The sequence below is a fragment of the Callorhinus ursinus genome, unplaced genomic scaffold, assembly GCF_003265705.2.
Source record: "Callorhinus ursinus isolate GAN/ISIS: 27379988/994484 unplaced genomic scaffold, GSC_fseal_2.0 scaffold41, whole genome shotgun sequence".
Classification (NCBI taxonomy): domain Eukaryota; kingdom Metazoa; phylum Chordata; class Mammalia; order Carnivora; family Otariidae; genus Callorhinus; species Callorhinus ursinus.
This window is the reverse complement of record NW_027397103.1, coordinates 10,124,259-10,138,960: the sequence shown is the minus strand read 5'-3', so window position 1 is coordinate 10,138,960 and position 14,702 is coordinate 10,124,259. Positions and strand designations below refer to the sequence as shown.

The 14,702-nt window shown below is 40.6% G+C and overlaps 1 protein-coding gene across 12 annotated transcripts in view; it reads left to right on the top strand.

The window, feature by feature from the left end:
• The first annotated feature begins 2,135 nt into the window (after positions 1–2,135).
• Positions 2,136–14,702, top strand: part of TCTN1 (tectonic family member 1) — a 45,402-nt gene continuing 32,835 nt past the window's right edge. For 9 of the 12 annotated variants that reach the window (XR_012374860.1, XR_012374861.1, XM_073881152.1 and 6 more), the window contains exons 1-5: positions 2,136–2,415; positions 6,175–6,295; positions 11,585–11,715; positions 13,235–13,386; positions 13,621–13,701. Coding sequence is in view for 10 of the 12 variants with exons in the window: in XM_073881152.1 (XP_073737253.1) it covers positions 2,196–2,415; positions 6,175–6,295; positions 11,585–11,715; positions 13,235–13,386; positions 13,621–13,701 (705 nt within the window). In the remaining 2 variants the exon portion in view is untranslated. Of the gene's footprint in view, positions 2,416–3,905; positions 4,011–6,174; positions 6,296–11,584; positions 11,716–13,234; positions 13,387–13,620; positions 13,702–14,702 lie in introns of all 12 variants that reach the window. The other 3 variants (XM_073881158.1, XM_073881159.1, XM_073881154.1) reach the window with 3 other exon arrangements.

The window sequence follows — 14,702 nt, the reverse complement described above, 5'->3', positions numbered from 1 at the left end:
AAGCTTGATGGTTCTGCCTCCCTATCTGTAAAATATTTGGCTAAGTTGAATAAAGATAGGAAAAACTGGATACCTAATTTTAGACAGGTTAGAAACCAGTTCACCCCAAACCATACCAAAGACCAGGTCAGAGTGGTTAACGCTGCCTTAAAAAGTCAGCCTTAGCTATTTTTCCACCTAGCCAGTCCTGTCTTTGGTTTTTCAGGCTCCTCATATCAGGCAGCTTCCAAATGCAGAATTCCAAAAAGCTGAATTGTCTTGATTCCTCCCAATGTTGGCACAGACTATAAGGAATTGAGAACGCCAATAATCCTAGAGAAACAGATGGATATTTTTATTTTTTTTATTTTTTATTTTTTTAAGATTTTATTTATTTATTTGACAGAGAGAGAGACAGCGAGAGCAGGAACACAAGCAGGGGGAGTTGGAGAGGGAGAAGCAGGCTTCCCGCCGAGCAGGGAGCCCTATGTGGGGCTCTATCCCAGGACCCTGGAATCATGACCTGAGCCGAAGGCAGACGCTTAACGACTGAGCCACCCAGGCGCCCCAGAAACAGATGGATATTTTTAATCACAAACATTTATGCACAACCCAAATGATGCAGTTTTGGATAAAATACAGAAATTGATCTTGGCCTTCCTTATGTCCTTCCATCCTAATGAGGGAAACTGCCAAGGGTAGGGGAGAAGGAAGGGAGAAAGTATCCTCTAGGTTGAAAGATGAAAAAAGCCTGGCAGAAATGGGTCACCTGTGGAAGGAAAAGTCTCAGTGTTCCCAAGATTTGCAAAATGGATCTGAGTTGATGTAGCCCTCATTTCAACTTTGCAAGATGTCATAAAATTACCTTTGGGCAACCTGCCAAGTATTTGAGATTGGACAAAAAGGGGTGGTGAGATGATTTCCCAAACCATAAAATGAAAATGTTATAGACAAAGGACTCTTCATCAAAGTTTAATCCAGCAGCCTAAAATTTCAAAATAGAAAACAGGACAAAGTGATTCACAGATATTAAGGAATAGAAAAGAAAGTAGTACCAGGAAGTAAAGAGAAGGTTTAAAAAAACAATAGGTCCTGAAATAAAGGTTAGGAAAATACAGTTTTGTTTTTTTAAAGGGAAGCATTACATCAGTTGTTAAAAATGGTCCACAATTTCAGTCAGATGTTAAAGCAATCCTTCGCAGGAAAAAAAAAAAAAGGAAATATCTGTAGTATACCTTTGATCCAATTATATTTTTCTACACTTTCTCTGGTATGCCACAGAAAGGTGCTCAAGGTGACACTTTGATGATTTAACTTTGCTATATAAATTTAATAAACTAGGTATATGTACTATTTTGGGATTTTTTTTCTGAATTGGTAAATGTGTTTCTTGAGTAAATACCAAGACATTTTAATTTGACATTTACTTCTGAATTGTAAGGCAATTAAGTGTCAACAATATAGCCAACATCCCTGGGCTGGAGTATCTTTATAAATAAGCCAGTTTAGACTGGAGGGGCTTTCCTAAGTAAGTCTTGTGGTCTCCATGTCATTTTGTAGAGTTATATAGATTTTTTTTCCCTTTAAAACTTACACATCATTCTACTTAATTTTTGTCAAGTTTTTTTGTTTGTAAAAAAGTTAAGTGTTCATTTGTCCCCCTTATTACAACAGGGTGACTAGAAGTTATCTGGCGACCTCCTTAGATCCGGCTATCTGAAACAAAAAAGACAAAGCTAGTGTTGACAGGGTGTGTGACAGAGAAAATTCAAGGACCATGAAGTGGTTCTGTGCTAGTAGCTGTGGAAGACAGGATCCCAAATTTCCGTCCCCTCTGGTTACGTCAGGACCTTTGTTAAAAAATATTGATTCCTGAACACTGCCCTAGATTTACTGAGTCTGAATTCCGGGTCACAACCTGGAAATATGCATTTTTTAAGTAAGCGCCGCAGTCCGTTTGGAAACCACCGCGGGAATTCGCAAGTCCTTTGCCCCCACTAGCCACATACGACCCTACGTCCGCGTCCCTCGTCCCGCCCCCGTCCCCGCCCCCGTCCCCGCCCCCCCAGTGGCCGGCCTTGCCCAGGCCCCGCCCTCCGCCCCCGCGGTCTCGTGCGGCCTCGCGGGACCCTTCCCGTGATGCCCCGCGCCGAGCCGCCGCGGTTGCCCGGCAACGAACGATCCTTGTCGCCGGTCGCGTGGGGCTCCGCCCGGCCATGGGGCCGCAGGGCCTCCCGCCGCTCCTGCTTATGCTCCTGGATTGCTGGGCCTCCGTGAGCGCCCAGACCGGGGCAACTCCGCCTGTGACGACGGAAGGACTCAACTCTACGCAGGCAGCCCGGACGACTCCCCGACCCGCCTTGTCTCTTAGGCCCCCTGGAACCCCCAAGGCCTCTGTGCCCTCTTCTGGCCCCAGGCCCACCCCGGTCACGGACGGTGGGTACCAAGTAGCAGTTCCTGGGGATCCAGAGTGATCCAGCTTGGAGCGGGTAGCCCGGGTGAGGCTGTCATCATGATAGTAAACGTTTATTGAACACTTAACTGTGTGCAGGCATTGCTGAGTATTTCGTAGGTGTTGCTTGTGTCAGCAACCCGTAGGGTAGACCTCATTGTCCCTCTCAGACAGAAGAGAAAAACCGAGGTTCAGAGAGCGTAAGTGGGACAGTACAAAGTCTTTGAAATACCTTGGCAGTGGTCCTGGACAACATTAACGCTAAAGGTAATAATGAACGAGTCGTTGCACCTTTGCAGCCAGCGATGAAATTATGTAAATCCAAAGTTTCTGGGCAGTTGTGGAAATTGAATGCATAGGATGTGTTGAACTTTTCATTTAGCAAAAAGAAACGCCAGAAGTCTAGTTTACATAAATATGACTAGACCCTTCCTTGTCTGTGGACTTGAATTATGAAACCCCAGAATTCCTCCTGTGTTGAGTTGGAGGTGGGAAACAACGGGGTGAGGGGTTATGTCCACTTCTTAGGATTCATCATGAGGGATAATTAACATATTTCTCAGAAAGTGATCTAATTCTGGAGTTAGACATTAGTGAATATTTTATAATCTGATTTGATATGGATGACTTAAGGGGATGGATGTGACCCTGAGATGGCTGTGCCCTGAGTGCAAAATTTTGTGAATGTGCATTTTTCTGGGTGAGGGTTCTTAGCAGTTTCTCAAAGGGGTTTGTGATCTCAAAAAAAAAAAAAACCCAAAACCTTTTAGGTCCTCTGACTGTAACCCCGATATGTATGCAGTTTTTTGATTTTTGTTTTTTCCCCTTCATAAGAGAAGACGACCTTGAGTAAAGCTCAGTATTAGTAAATAGAAAACTCATCCTTGGGTGATATCTTGTACTCTAGGACTTCAGTTCCTGAATCATCATTTCTCCAAAGGGCCGCCTTTATAAATTAGTAAGGAATATGCGTAAGTAAAAGTATAAATGAGTAAAGGAAAAGTAAAGAGAAATACATTTTCTATTTCAGTATATAATAAAGCTTTTTTTAAAAAATAAAGCTTTTATAGCAAAACTGTTGATTTAATGAATTAGTTGAGGAGGTAAATAAGTGATAAATGGGGACAGACTACAGCATAGTATTCAGTATCCTAAAATTCTCTAAGGTTTTTGGACTGGGTTGTCTTGTATCCATCTAAGTATTCCATCTGTTTATGTGATTTCTCCCCCAAATGAAGCTATTCTTGGACCATCATTATTAGGGCATGTGTTCAGGGCTGTTTTTCTGGCATGGGGGGATGAATTTGCGCTTCATCTTTTTAAAGGGCCCTGCTTTAGGCCTGTAAAAGTAATGATAATAGATGACAGCTGGCATTTATTCACTGCTTACTGTGTAGCAGGCTCTGTGCTAAGCTTTTTGTCTGTAATGTATCTCATTTAATCCCCTATGATGTGGGTTATCCCTATTTTTCAGGTAGGTGAATTATTTGCCTGATTTTAGGTCACACCCCTGGCAGGTGTTGGAGCAGGGGCTGACTCTGAGTGGAGAACTGGACACCATGTGCAGGATTGGTTACAGGTGGGAAGAGAGAAGTGATAACTTTCATCTTGATCTGAGCTCTGTTCCTTAGTGTCTTGCTCTAGAGCCAGGCATGTCCATGTTAAGAGGTGTAGAAGAACAGCTGAGAGCTACTCAGACCTTGGGAGTGCTCAGCAGATACTTGTTGGCTGATTAAGTACACTCACATTCTGGATAGAGATCTCCCCCCACCCCAGTGGAGTTATTAAACACTATTGCTTTGTCCTTACTAGTCTTATAGCTACTTAAGGGTTTTGAGTTCTGAAAAAAATCAAGATTGTAATTTTAAACACAAGGCAGGGAGCCTAAACACTTTTTTATATTAACATGCTTGAATTGCATTTTCATTTGACTAAGCACATGGAAGAGTGCTTGGCTAGAGGGAAGTATGTTAGCTTATGGGGGAAGACTCCTGTGTCTCAGATTAAGAAGGGATTGTGTATTTATTGGCAAAACCTTATTCATACTCTTCTTTCCAGAGTATGCTATTTTACCTTTTTTTGAGCTATATTTTTCTAAAGTTCATTTTTGTTGTGAAGTAGTTCATACATGCAAGTCAGAATGTTGCATGGAATCTCTGCCACCATTTGCTTTAGATCCTTGTTTGTTTTGCATGAGATTTTTTTTTGAAAAAGGAAACATTATAGGCAAGACAAGTGTGATCTTATTTTCCCCTTCCCAGCAATAATTACTACCATGAATTCAGTGTTTATCATTCTTATGCTCTGCCATCTTTATTTTTTTAAAGATTTTATTTATTTATTTGAGAGAGCAAGAATGAGAGAGAGAGCACATGAGAGGGGGAAGGGTCAGAGGGAGAAGCAGACTCCCTGCTGAGACTCCCTGCTGAGCAGGGAGTCTGATGTGGGACTCGATCCCAGGACTCCAGGATCATGACCTGAGCTGAAGGCAGTCGCTTAACCGACTGAGCCACCCAGGCACCCACGCTCTGCCATCTTTAAAAGGGTTTTTTTTCCTCCCCTGGTTGACAGAATAAAATAGGGAATGAAAAGTCCAGAGAGTCATTATTATTAAAAATTAAATGTTGTGGGGGTACCTGGGTGGTTCAGTCTGTTAAGCTTCCAACTCTTGGTTTGGGCTCAGGTCATGATCTCAGGGTTGTGGGATTGAGCCCCTCAGGGGACTCCTCGCTGAGTATGGAGTCTGCTTAATATTCTCTCTTGCCCTCAGCTCCTTCCTCCCTGCTCCTCATGTGCTCTCTTTCTAAAAAAAGAAAAATGTTGCGAAGTGGGGAGATTTCTATTCCCGTCATGCTTTATTGTCTAAATTAACAAAGATAGGGGCGCCTGCATCGCTCAGTCGGTTAAGCGTCTGCCTTTGGCTCAGGTCATGGTCCCAGAGTCCTAGGATCAAGCCTCACAGGAAGTCTACTTCTCCTTCTGCCCTTCACCTCGCTTGTGCTCTCTTTCTCTCTCTCAAATAAATAAATAAAATCTTTAAAAAAATAAATTACCAAAGGTATTTCCAGAACCGCAAGTACAAAGTACCTGAGCCAGTTTGATTCTTGGTCAATAGTTTGTGAATGTGGGCTCAGCTTCAAAGCCGCAGGTGACACCTGAAGAGAGAAACAAGTTTGAGAGCCCTGATTCCTGGCGGACTTCACTGGGCTCTTCCTCTGAATCAGAGTCTCCAGAGGCGGAGCTTGGGAATCTGTACTATTACGCCAGTGGTTCTTATGGTCCGGCAAGTGATTTAGCATGCTGGTTAAATTATCAGCATCACCTGGAAAGTTTTTGAAAAACAGATGTCTGGGTTTCCTAGCTTACCAACTGGTGGTTCTAATGGGCAGAGAAGTGATTTAGTTTGCTGGTTCTTAAGCCTGTTTTAATTATCAGCATCACCTGGATGATTTTTAAAAACATAAATGCCTGGGTTTCATAGTCGCTTACCAAATCAGAGTCCTTGTAGGTAGAGCACAAACAGCACTTTCCAAGTGAGTCAGATGATTAGCTACTTTGGGGAAACCTCAGATTGAGAAGCATTCAAACTGACAGATTTTCACTTTATAGATCGCCCTCAAAGTGCAATAGGAAAAATAAAATAGACCTTTTGTATGAAATGGACTTTTGATACTTTGCAGTGGCAGGGGGCAGTCACTCCTTGCTGATGGAGAAGTTCTGCATCCTACCTCTTGTTTCTGTAGTTGCTGCTCTGTGTGTCTGTGACCTGACTCCAGCACAGTGTGACGTCAACTGCTGTTGTGATCCTGATTGCAGCTCCATGGATTTCAGTGTCTTTTCTGCCTGTTCAGTTCCGATTGTCATGTAAGTTGGTGATGCATGCAGTTTTGATGAAATTGGACCAAGATGATAAAATCTGGGGACAGAAAGTGAAAAATTTTCCAGGCTGAAAAACCCAAAGCTGGGTTTCTTGAATTTTGCATCATTCAGAAGCATGCTGTCCAAACCAATATGTAGAAGAGTATCTCTCCCTTATTTGCATCCTGCTGGATGATAGTGGAGGCAAAAGACAAGAGAGAGTGTACTTTGTTAAGAGTATAAGGAAATCTTTGTATTCAGATTGAATTACATTTCACTCTGATTTGTAAACAGATAATGTGCATATTTTTGTATAAGTGAATTAGTCTCATGTATATAGCCTAGGGTGGAAAGTGCAGTTGAATTTTACAGCTTTTGTTGTGGACATAGTACTTGTAACAAAAAATTAGGAAAGCTTTGTTTACACTTTTCTGATATGTAAATCTACCAGGAATTCTCACAGTTCACATTGTATAGGAGGACAGTGGAAAGTGATATTCCCAGTCTATTGCAAGGTAAAGAAACAGTCTCCTCTGAATAATTGGTTTCTCGTAATTCAGACTTCAAAGGTCTTTGAAAAATACAGTACTTAAAAGAGGTTAATTTATTCGGGACGGGACCAATTATTCAGAGATAGCTAACTTAAATTTGGTCTTGTAGCAAATTGTAGCAATTGATACTTGATAGATTGAATGCTTTTTGGAAATACAGTGTGTTTTTCCCACGAGAAACTTTTTTTTAAGATTTTAATTTGGGAGTGAGTGCACACACAGCATAAGGCGGGAGGAGGGGCAGAGGCAGAGGCAGAGGCAGAGGCAGAGGCAGAGGCAGAGGCAGAGGCAGAGGCAGAGGCAGAGAGAGAATCTCAAGCAGACTCCATTCCAGCTGTGGGGCTCATCTCACAACCCATGAGATCATCACCTGAGCCGAAATCAAGCGTCAGACACTTAACCAACTGAGCCACCCAGATGTCTCTTACGAGAAACTATATTACTGACCGACAGGAAATTGAATCTGCTTCTAATATTGTAAAAATGTTTGGAGAATGGTCTGTTGTAGTCAGAATATTTTTCTGGGTATCTGGACTACAGCATGGTTCAGTCTTTGTTAGAAATCATTCTGCTTTTCTGCCTTAAGTATCAAAAGCCTGAGAGTGAGATTTTGGCTCTATTCGAGATCATAATTTAGAATGTCATTTTTTCTTTTATTAGTCAACATTGAATTTTAGATATAGACTATTTAGAATGTGGGTCAGGAAGCTTTTTCTGTAAAAAGCCATATAATAAATATTTTAAGCTTTAGAGGCCAGTGGTCTCTGTTGCAACTTCCTCACCTCTACCATTGATGAGCCAAAGCAGCCATGTAAATGAATGGGCATGACTATGTTTCAGTCAATCTTCATTTACAAAATTAGGTGTGGTTTGTGGACCCCTCGTATAGAAGTTAGAGCTGAATCCATAGTGCCCTCAGGAAAGGACCTCAGAATTTTTTTGAGTTTTGCTTATGACTTTCTCCTAAAAAAGAAGTGTAGAAATAATGAAATCAAAATTAATAATCCCAATTAATTGATTATTCTCATTAGGTTCTAATTCATAAAAGGTTTGTTTACATCTGCTAAACTGTCAACAGCTAATCCTATCATCTAATGATTTGTAAATTTATTGTTAAGATTATTGGATTAATGTCTGTTTTCTTCACTAGATGTAAGCCTCACAAGAGCAAGGATAATATCCCTCATGCCAGTAGTGCTTAGCAAACTCCTGCCACATAGTTGGCCCTCATTAGAAGTGAGTTGAATCAGTGAATGAATTTCTCCCCTCCACCCCTAACCAACCCTCTAGTATTCTCTTGACTTCTCTACCATTGTTCTCTCAGGCAGACACCTAGGCCAGAACCTGGAGGCTACCCTGACTCCTGCCTCTCCTTTGCCTTCTCACATCTAGCCTTCTTCCACACCACGCCTTACCTTTCACGAGCACCAGGGATGTAAGGTGAGCTGGATGCGGCCCTGCCCTCCAGGAGCTCATCGAGTAAGAGAGATAGAGGAGTGGGTGGCAGTTCTGCCCCAGCACTGAGACAGCTCAGAGGAGTAGCATCTAACCTAGGCAGTTGGGCTAGGGAAGACTTTCTAGAAAAGACAATCAGAGCTGGGTTCTGAAGGACAAGTGGGAATTGGCCAGCATGGAATCAGTGGAAGGCATTCTAGGTCAAGGGAGCTGCGTGGCAGTCTTGGAGGTGAAGGAGTATGCTGTTGCTTTAACTGCAGTTAGCTCAGTGTGGCTGGAGAAGGGAGCTGAGAAGAGTGTGCCACAATGACAGGGGATCGATCTTGAGGGGCCTTGTGTGTATGCTGAGGGGTTTGGATTTTGTTCTGAATTCTGCAGGGTGCCAGGGAGTGAGGGGATTAGATTCCCATCTTCAGCAGTTCTCCGGCAGCATGGATGATGGGTCACAGGGGCTAAACCTGGTGGCAGGGAACTGAGTAAGAAACTGTTGCAGATACAGATGAATAGGTACCCCCCCCCCCCCACTGAAGGTCATGACTAGAGAAATATGCAGAACTGATACTCATCCACTGTGCGGGATTTGAGAGTGGGCAGACTGGAAGGGGAAGAGTAAGGTATCCCATTCTGCTGCATTCCTTCACGCTACCTCTTGTGTCTGTCCATTCCTACTCCCTCTGTATAAGCTCACACCTCATCTTGTCACTCACTTGCTAAAAAAAAAAACCTTCAGAAGCTCTCATTACTTACAGACTCCTTAGCCTGGATTCAGATCCATCCCCAGACTGACAAATTCAGATCCTATTTCCTACTAACCCGCATCTTGAATCCTCCATGCAGCCTAACTTTGGTACTAGAGTTTTCTATACCACACCAGTACATTACCCATCCTTGGCCAAGGCCATTCTTGCACTTGGATTAGCCATTCCTTCTTTGTCTGACTCCTGCGTATCCTTTAAGACGCAGTACGCCTCATAAATTTTTTAGTGCTAGATGTTTTCTCATATACTAATATTTTTTCAAAAGTATTTTTTAGGGGTGCCTGGGTGGCTCAGGCGTTAAGCGTCTGCCTTCAGCTCAGGACATGATCCCGGGGTCCTGGGATCGAGCCCTGCATCGGGCTCCCCACTCAGCGGGAAGCCTGCTTCTCCCTCTCCCTCTGCCCCTGCTTGTGTTCCCTCTCTCACTGTGTCTCTCTCTGTCAAATAAATAAATAAAATCTTTAAAAAAAAAAGTGTTTTTTATGCCACAGTAATGACTGATAAGCCATTAGAACTTTACAGAGTTTTTGGAAAAGTGGCTACTTACAAGTTGATAGCTTCCTTATACTTCAGCAATAACCATCAAAAAATATAATGGAAATGGATCCTATTCATAACACCCAATAGAAATGTCACATAAGAAAAAACTTAAGGGATGCCTGGGTGGCTCCATCGGTTAAGCGTCTGCCTTCGACTCAGGTCATGATCCTGGGGTCCTGGGATCGAGTCCCACATTGACCTCCTTGCTCAGCAGGGAGCCTGCTTCTCCCTCTGCCTGCTGCTCCCCCTGCTTGTGCTCTTTCTGACAAATAAATAAAATCTTTAAAAAAAAAAAAAAAAGAACTGGGGCACCTGGGTGGCTCAGTCGTTAAGCGTCTGCCTTCGGCTCGGGTCATGGTCCCAGTGTCCTGGGATCGAGCCCCGCATTGGGCTCTCTGCTCAGCGGGAAGCCTTGTTCTCCCTCTCCCACTCCCCCTGCTTGTGTTCCCTCTCTCACTGTCTCTCTTTGTCAAATAAATAAATAAAATCTTAAAAAAAAAAACTTAAATACTTAGAATTTATGTGAAGAAAACTTGAAGTATAGTGAGAGACAGAACATTTGAATAAATGGAGGAACTTATGTGGTGGGATAGAAAGAATTATTATGTAAACTAACTTATAGAAACTTAATGTATAAGTGTAATTCCAGTCAGGTGGGGGAAGGATAATGCATCAAAATGATTCTGTATGACAAAAAACACCGTAAAATTGAAAGGTTGAAAACAGGGATAAAATATTTACAACTCATGATACTCAAAGGAGATTCTTAAAGATATGGATTCTCACAAACCATTGAGAAGATATTCTATTTTTTTTGAGAAGTCAAACATTTTAATAAAAAATGGTCAGTAGATATGAAGAAGCACCTTACTGAAGAAGAGAAACCAATGAGCAATAACCATATGGAAAAATGCTTTAGCTCCCTAGTAAATGAGAAAATTCAAATTAAAATGAGATAACAGATTTTTGCCCATGAAATTGGCAAAGGGTGGAAATTGGATAGTATCTATTCTTGGCAAGAATACAGGGACCTAGGCACTCTTACTGTGGTATTGGTGAGCATGCATCTTCCTTTTCTGGAGGGAGATCTGGCAGTATGTCTCAGAAGCCTTGAACAACACACCTACCTTTGATCCAGCAATTCCACTTCAGGGAACATAGCCCAAGAAAATAGCTGGAGACATTCATAAAGATATATGTGCAAGGATGATGTGATAGCATTATATGTAATTGGGGAAAACTAGAAATAGCCCGAACCAACAGCAGAGAATTGGCTAAAAAAAATTGGAGAATCTTAATAAGTTGGTATACAATGAAGCCATTTCGTATAATATTGCAAAAACATATCGATGACATGGGAAATATTGGGGCAATACATATTGAGAGAAGGCTTTAAAGCATTAGGTAGATTATGATCCCTTTTTTGATACATCTCTATTTCAACACCATATCTGTATCAAATTGATTAGTTTGTCAAGTCTGGGATTGGTTGAAGTCTTGATTGTGTCCTAACTTTTAAGCCCCCAAACTTCCAGATGACTTCACATTTTCTGATTCTCACAGTCCTTTGAAGTCCGCTTTATTCTAAAGACAAGGAATTTTGGATCCATTTTGGGTACTTACAAACAATCTGAAGTTCTGCAAAATTTTATATGATTGATTGTGTCAGAATACAGGGATTGTGTTTACGGGGTTCATTTACATCAAAATTATACCCTGATCTTTATTCCGTACTTGACAAGATTTCCTTAAAGGTTATTCTACTTGTCTTAATATTTTCCCTGTTAGAGGAAAAAGTTTCAAATGCCAAACATTTTAACACTGAATAAACTAAATAAAAATGGATTCAGTTCTAACATCACGCTTTCATAAATATCTTCCATGTAGCTGTTAACATAGTACAGTGCAGGCATCTGACAGTTTTAAAATAATCTAGCTAAGATTGTGTGCATATGCCTTAAAATTTTGTACTATTATTTTTTAATTTTCAGGGGCGATAGTCAGTTTTGTAATCAGAAAGCAGCCATCTACTCATTGAATTTTACAGCAAATCCACCTCAAAGGGTATTTAAACTTGTCAACCGGATTAATCCATCTATATTCTGCATTCATATTACAAACTGTAAGTATTTGATGGTGATATGCTTTGAGAAGCACTGGAAAGTTTTTCTTTAAAAAGTTCTTTTATAAAGGGGGCACCTGGGTGGCCCATTTGGTTAAGCGTCTGCCTTTGGCTCAGGTCATGATCCTGGGGTCCTGGGATCAAGTCCCACATCAGGCTCTCTGCTCACCGGGGAGTCTGCTTCTCCCTCTCCCTCTGCCTGCTACTCTGCCTACTTGTGCTTTCTCTCTCTCTGTCAAATAAATAAAATGTTTTTTTTTTTAAGTTCTTTTATGGAAAAATGTCTTAGTTAGATTTAAAGCAATAATTTTATGGTTTGGCTAAGGTGCATCTTCTGAGGCTGTTTCACAGGCCACTGCAAGTAACTTTATAGACCTGTGGGCATGAGCATTTTCTATAAAACTAATGTGCTTATGTAGCTGTTTTTGGAAATCTCATGCTTTATTTCACTGGTGTTTATAATATGTAGACACACATAGGAATCTAGGTTTATTTAAGTTGTGTGTGTGTGTGTGTATAATTTTTTTTAATTTCCTCATGGTTTAATGGTTGAAAATCAGGTTGAGCTTTGGTTTCAATTTCCTTTTTTCTCTTTTATTTTTACTAAGACTATTTGCATAAAAACAAGATCTTTATTTTTATCTGAGCATTTAGCTCAAATAGGTGTCTAGATCCAAAGTACATGTAAGTTTAAAATGTTAACAAGATATCTAAGATCAGAGATATATTTATGGTTTTATCAATTAAGCTTCATCATCTTTTCAGAACATCTTTATATTTTGAATTTGTTCCCTTGCAGTTGAAAACTAGGCAAATGCTCTTTGATTTTTTGGGGGGTGGGGAGAGAAAGGAAGGGGGAGGGGCAGAAGGAGAGAGCGAGAGAACCTTAAGCAGGTTCCCAGGATGGACACGGAGCTCAATCTCACAATCCTGAGATCATGACCTGAGATGAAATCAAGAGTGGGACACTTAACCAACTGAGCCACCCTGAGCCACCCAGTGCTCTGGGATTTGTAATCTAAAGTAAGGACTGGTTAGTCATTGTCAAGTTCTATGACGTAACACCAGGCAAGTGAACATACCAGCCCATTTCCTCCTTCTCCCAAGATGTTCTATACACAGCCACATTATTCTCCTGGGCTTTGGTTTGGAGGTGGCTGTGTGAGGGTAGAAAAAAATCATTTGTCCCTGTGGCCATCTTCAGAGAGGTTTGCCTTAGAGGTTAATGTAGCAGGCTTCTCAGTCCATGGGCTGGAGAAAGATTGGTTATTATTGGCTTCTGTTGTGCTGTTTGCCTGCAGGCTTAGAAACCATTACTTCCACACTGTTAGAGAAGCAGGCCAAGTCTGGGGATCCTGTTTATTTAACAAGACTCAAGAAATTTGGGGTAAAGTAAATACGGAAAGAGACACTATTTTTTTCACATCAGCCTTAATACTACTAAAAACTGTTTCAAAATATTGTTATATATATAATGTACATATTTATGTTGATTTAAAATACTTTTTCTAAAAAACAGATAAACCCGCGTTATCCTTTATTAATCCAGAAGTGCCTGATGAAAATAATTTTGATAAATTGATGAAAAAATCTGATGGTTTTGCCTTGAGTTCAGAATCAGAGATTTCTTTCGCAACCCAGTCGGACATTCCAGCTACTGCTAAATATAAGGTGAGCCAAGAACTTGATTAAGTCCACTCATCTTGTTGCAAATATCCCATCCTTGTGAGTTAATTGTTCACTATCAAAACTGGCTTCCCCGAGACTGAATTCACATTATAGAGGGAAAAACTTAATGTTCATGCCTAGAAATCAAAGATCACAAAAATTAAAAATGAGTAGTTGAGTTGTAACATAGGGTTGAAAGTTGTTTATTCATTAGTAAGCCTGCTTTTGTCTCCGCAGAATTCTTTGTGCTTCTCTACCTCAAAAGACGCAGCAGAGTGCTTGAGTCATGCTGCTGGGGACACGGAGTGGATTGGTTGGGTGCCTGGTCCTCTTCTCAAAGCTATATTTAGTTTTACAGGTTTAGGAAGATGTGTGCTATTTTATATCTATTCATTAGTAAACCTTTAAATGCGATATACATTAACTTTGAATAAGCTTCCGATTTTTTGGAAGCATCTTTAAAGAGAAGTAAAAAAGCACCATGTGCTAATTCTAAAAGTTAAAAGTATAGATGTACATAAGATGGAAAGGCCCCTGTGTCCACTAAAATGCACATTGCAAATCACTGTTAACAGATTGGTTTATATTCCTGATTTTTAAATTAATCTATAAAAATATACATATAGTATTATACAGAAGTAGGGTTTATAGCTATCTACATTGTTCTGTAAGCTTCCTTTTTTATTCAGTGATAAATCTTAGGCATCTTCCCATATCAATATAAAAGTTACCATTTCTTGCAGAGCTTTCCAGACATTACTTCACAGGACCCTGAAGGGGATACATCATTGTCCCCATTTAAAAGATAAGAAAAACTTCTGTATAGGAAAATAACTTGTCAGAGCTACTGTTGGAGCTACATTTTACTGATACAAAGTATCCCTTCTATGTCTATATCGGCTTTTATTATTGAGCCATTCCACTATTAACAGACATTTGTTTCCAGTTTTTCTATTATAAATAATCCACAATGAACATTCTTATAGATACTTATATGTTTGATTTAATTCTTAGATACCTTCCTATAACTGGATTAACTTAGTCAAAATGAATGGAAATTTAAAATATCCATATCAGATTGCCCTCTAGAAAGATTACAGGAGTTTAAACTCCCAGGTCCAGTGAAGGAGAGAGTTTGTTTCCCCATGTCCTTGTTGGCACCAAAGCATTTGGATACTTTTTGAATTCAAGAAAATTGGTTGTATGCACAACAGCTGTAAATTTTGTTTTGAATATTGGGGAAAAGTTTCATGTAGTTTGGTTTTGGGAAAGAAGGCCCATCAGTGTTACGATTTTAACGTGTGCTATATCTGTTATTT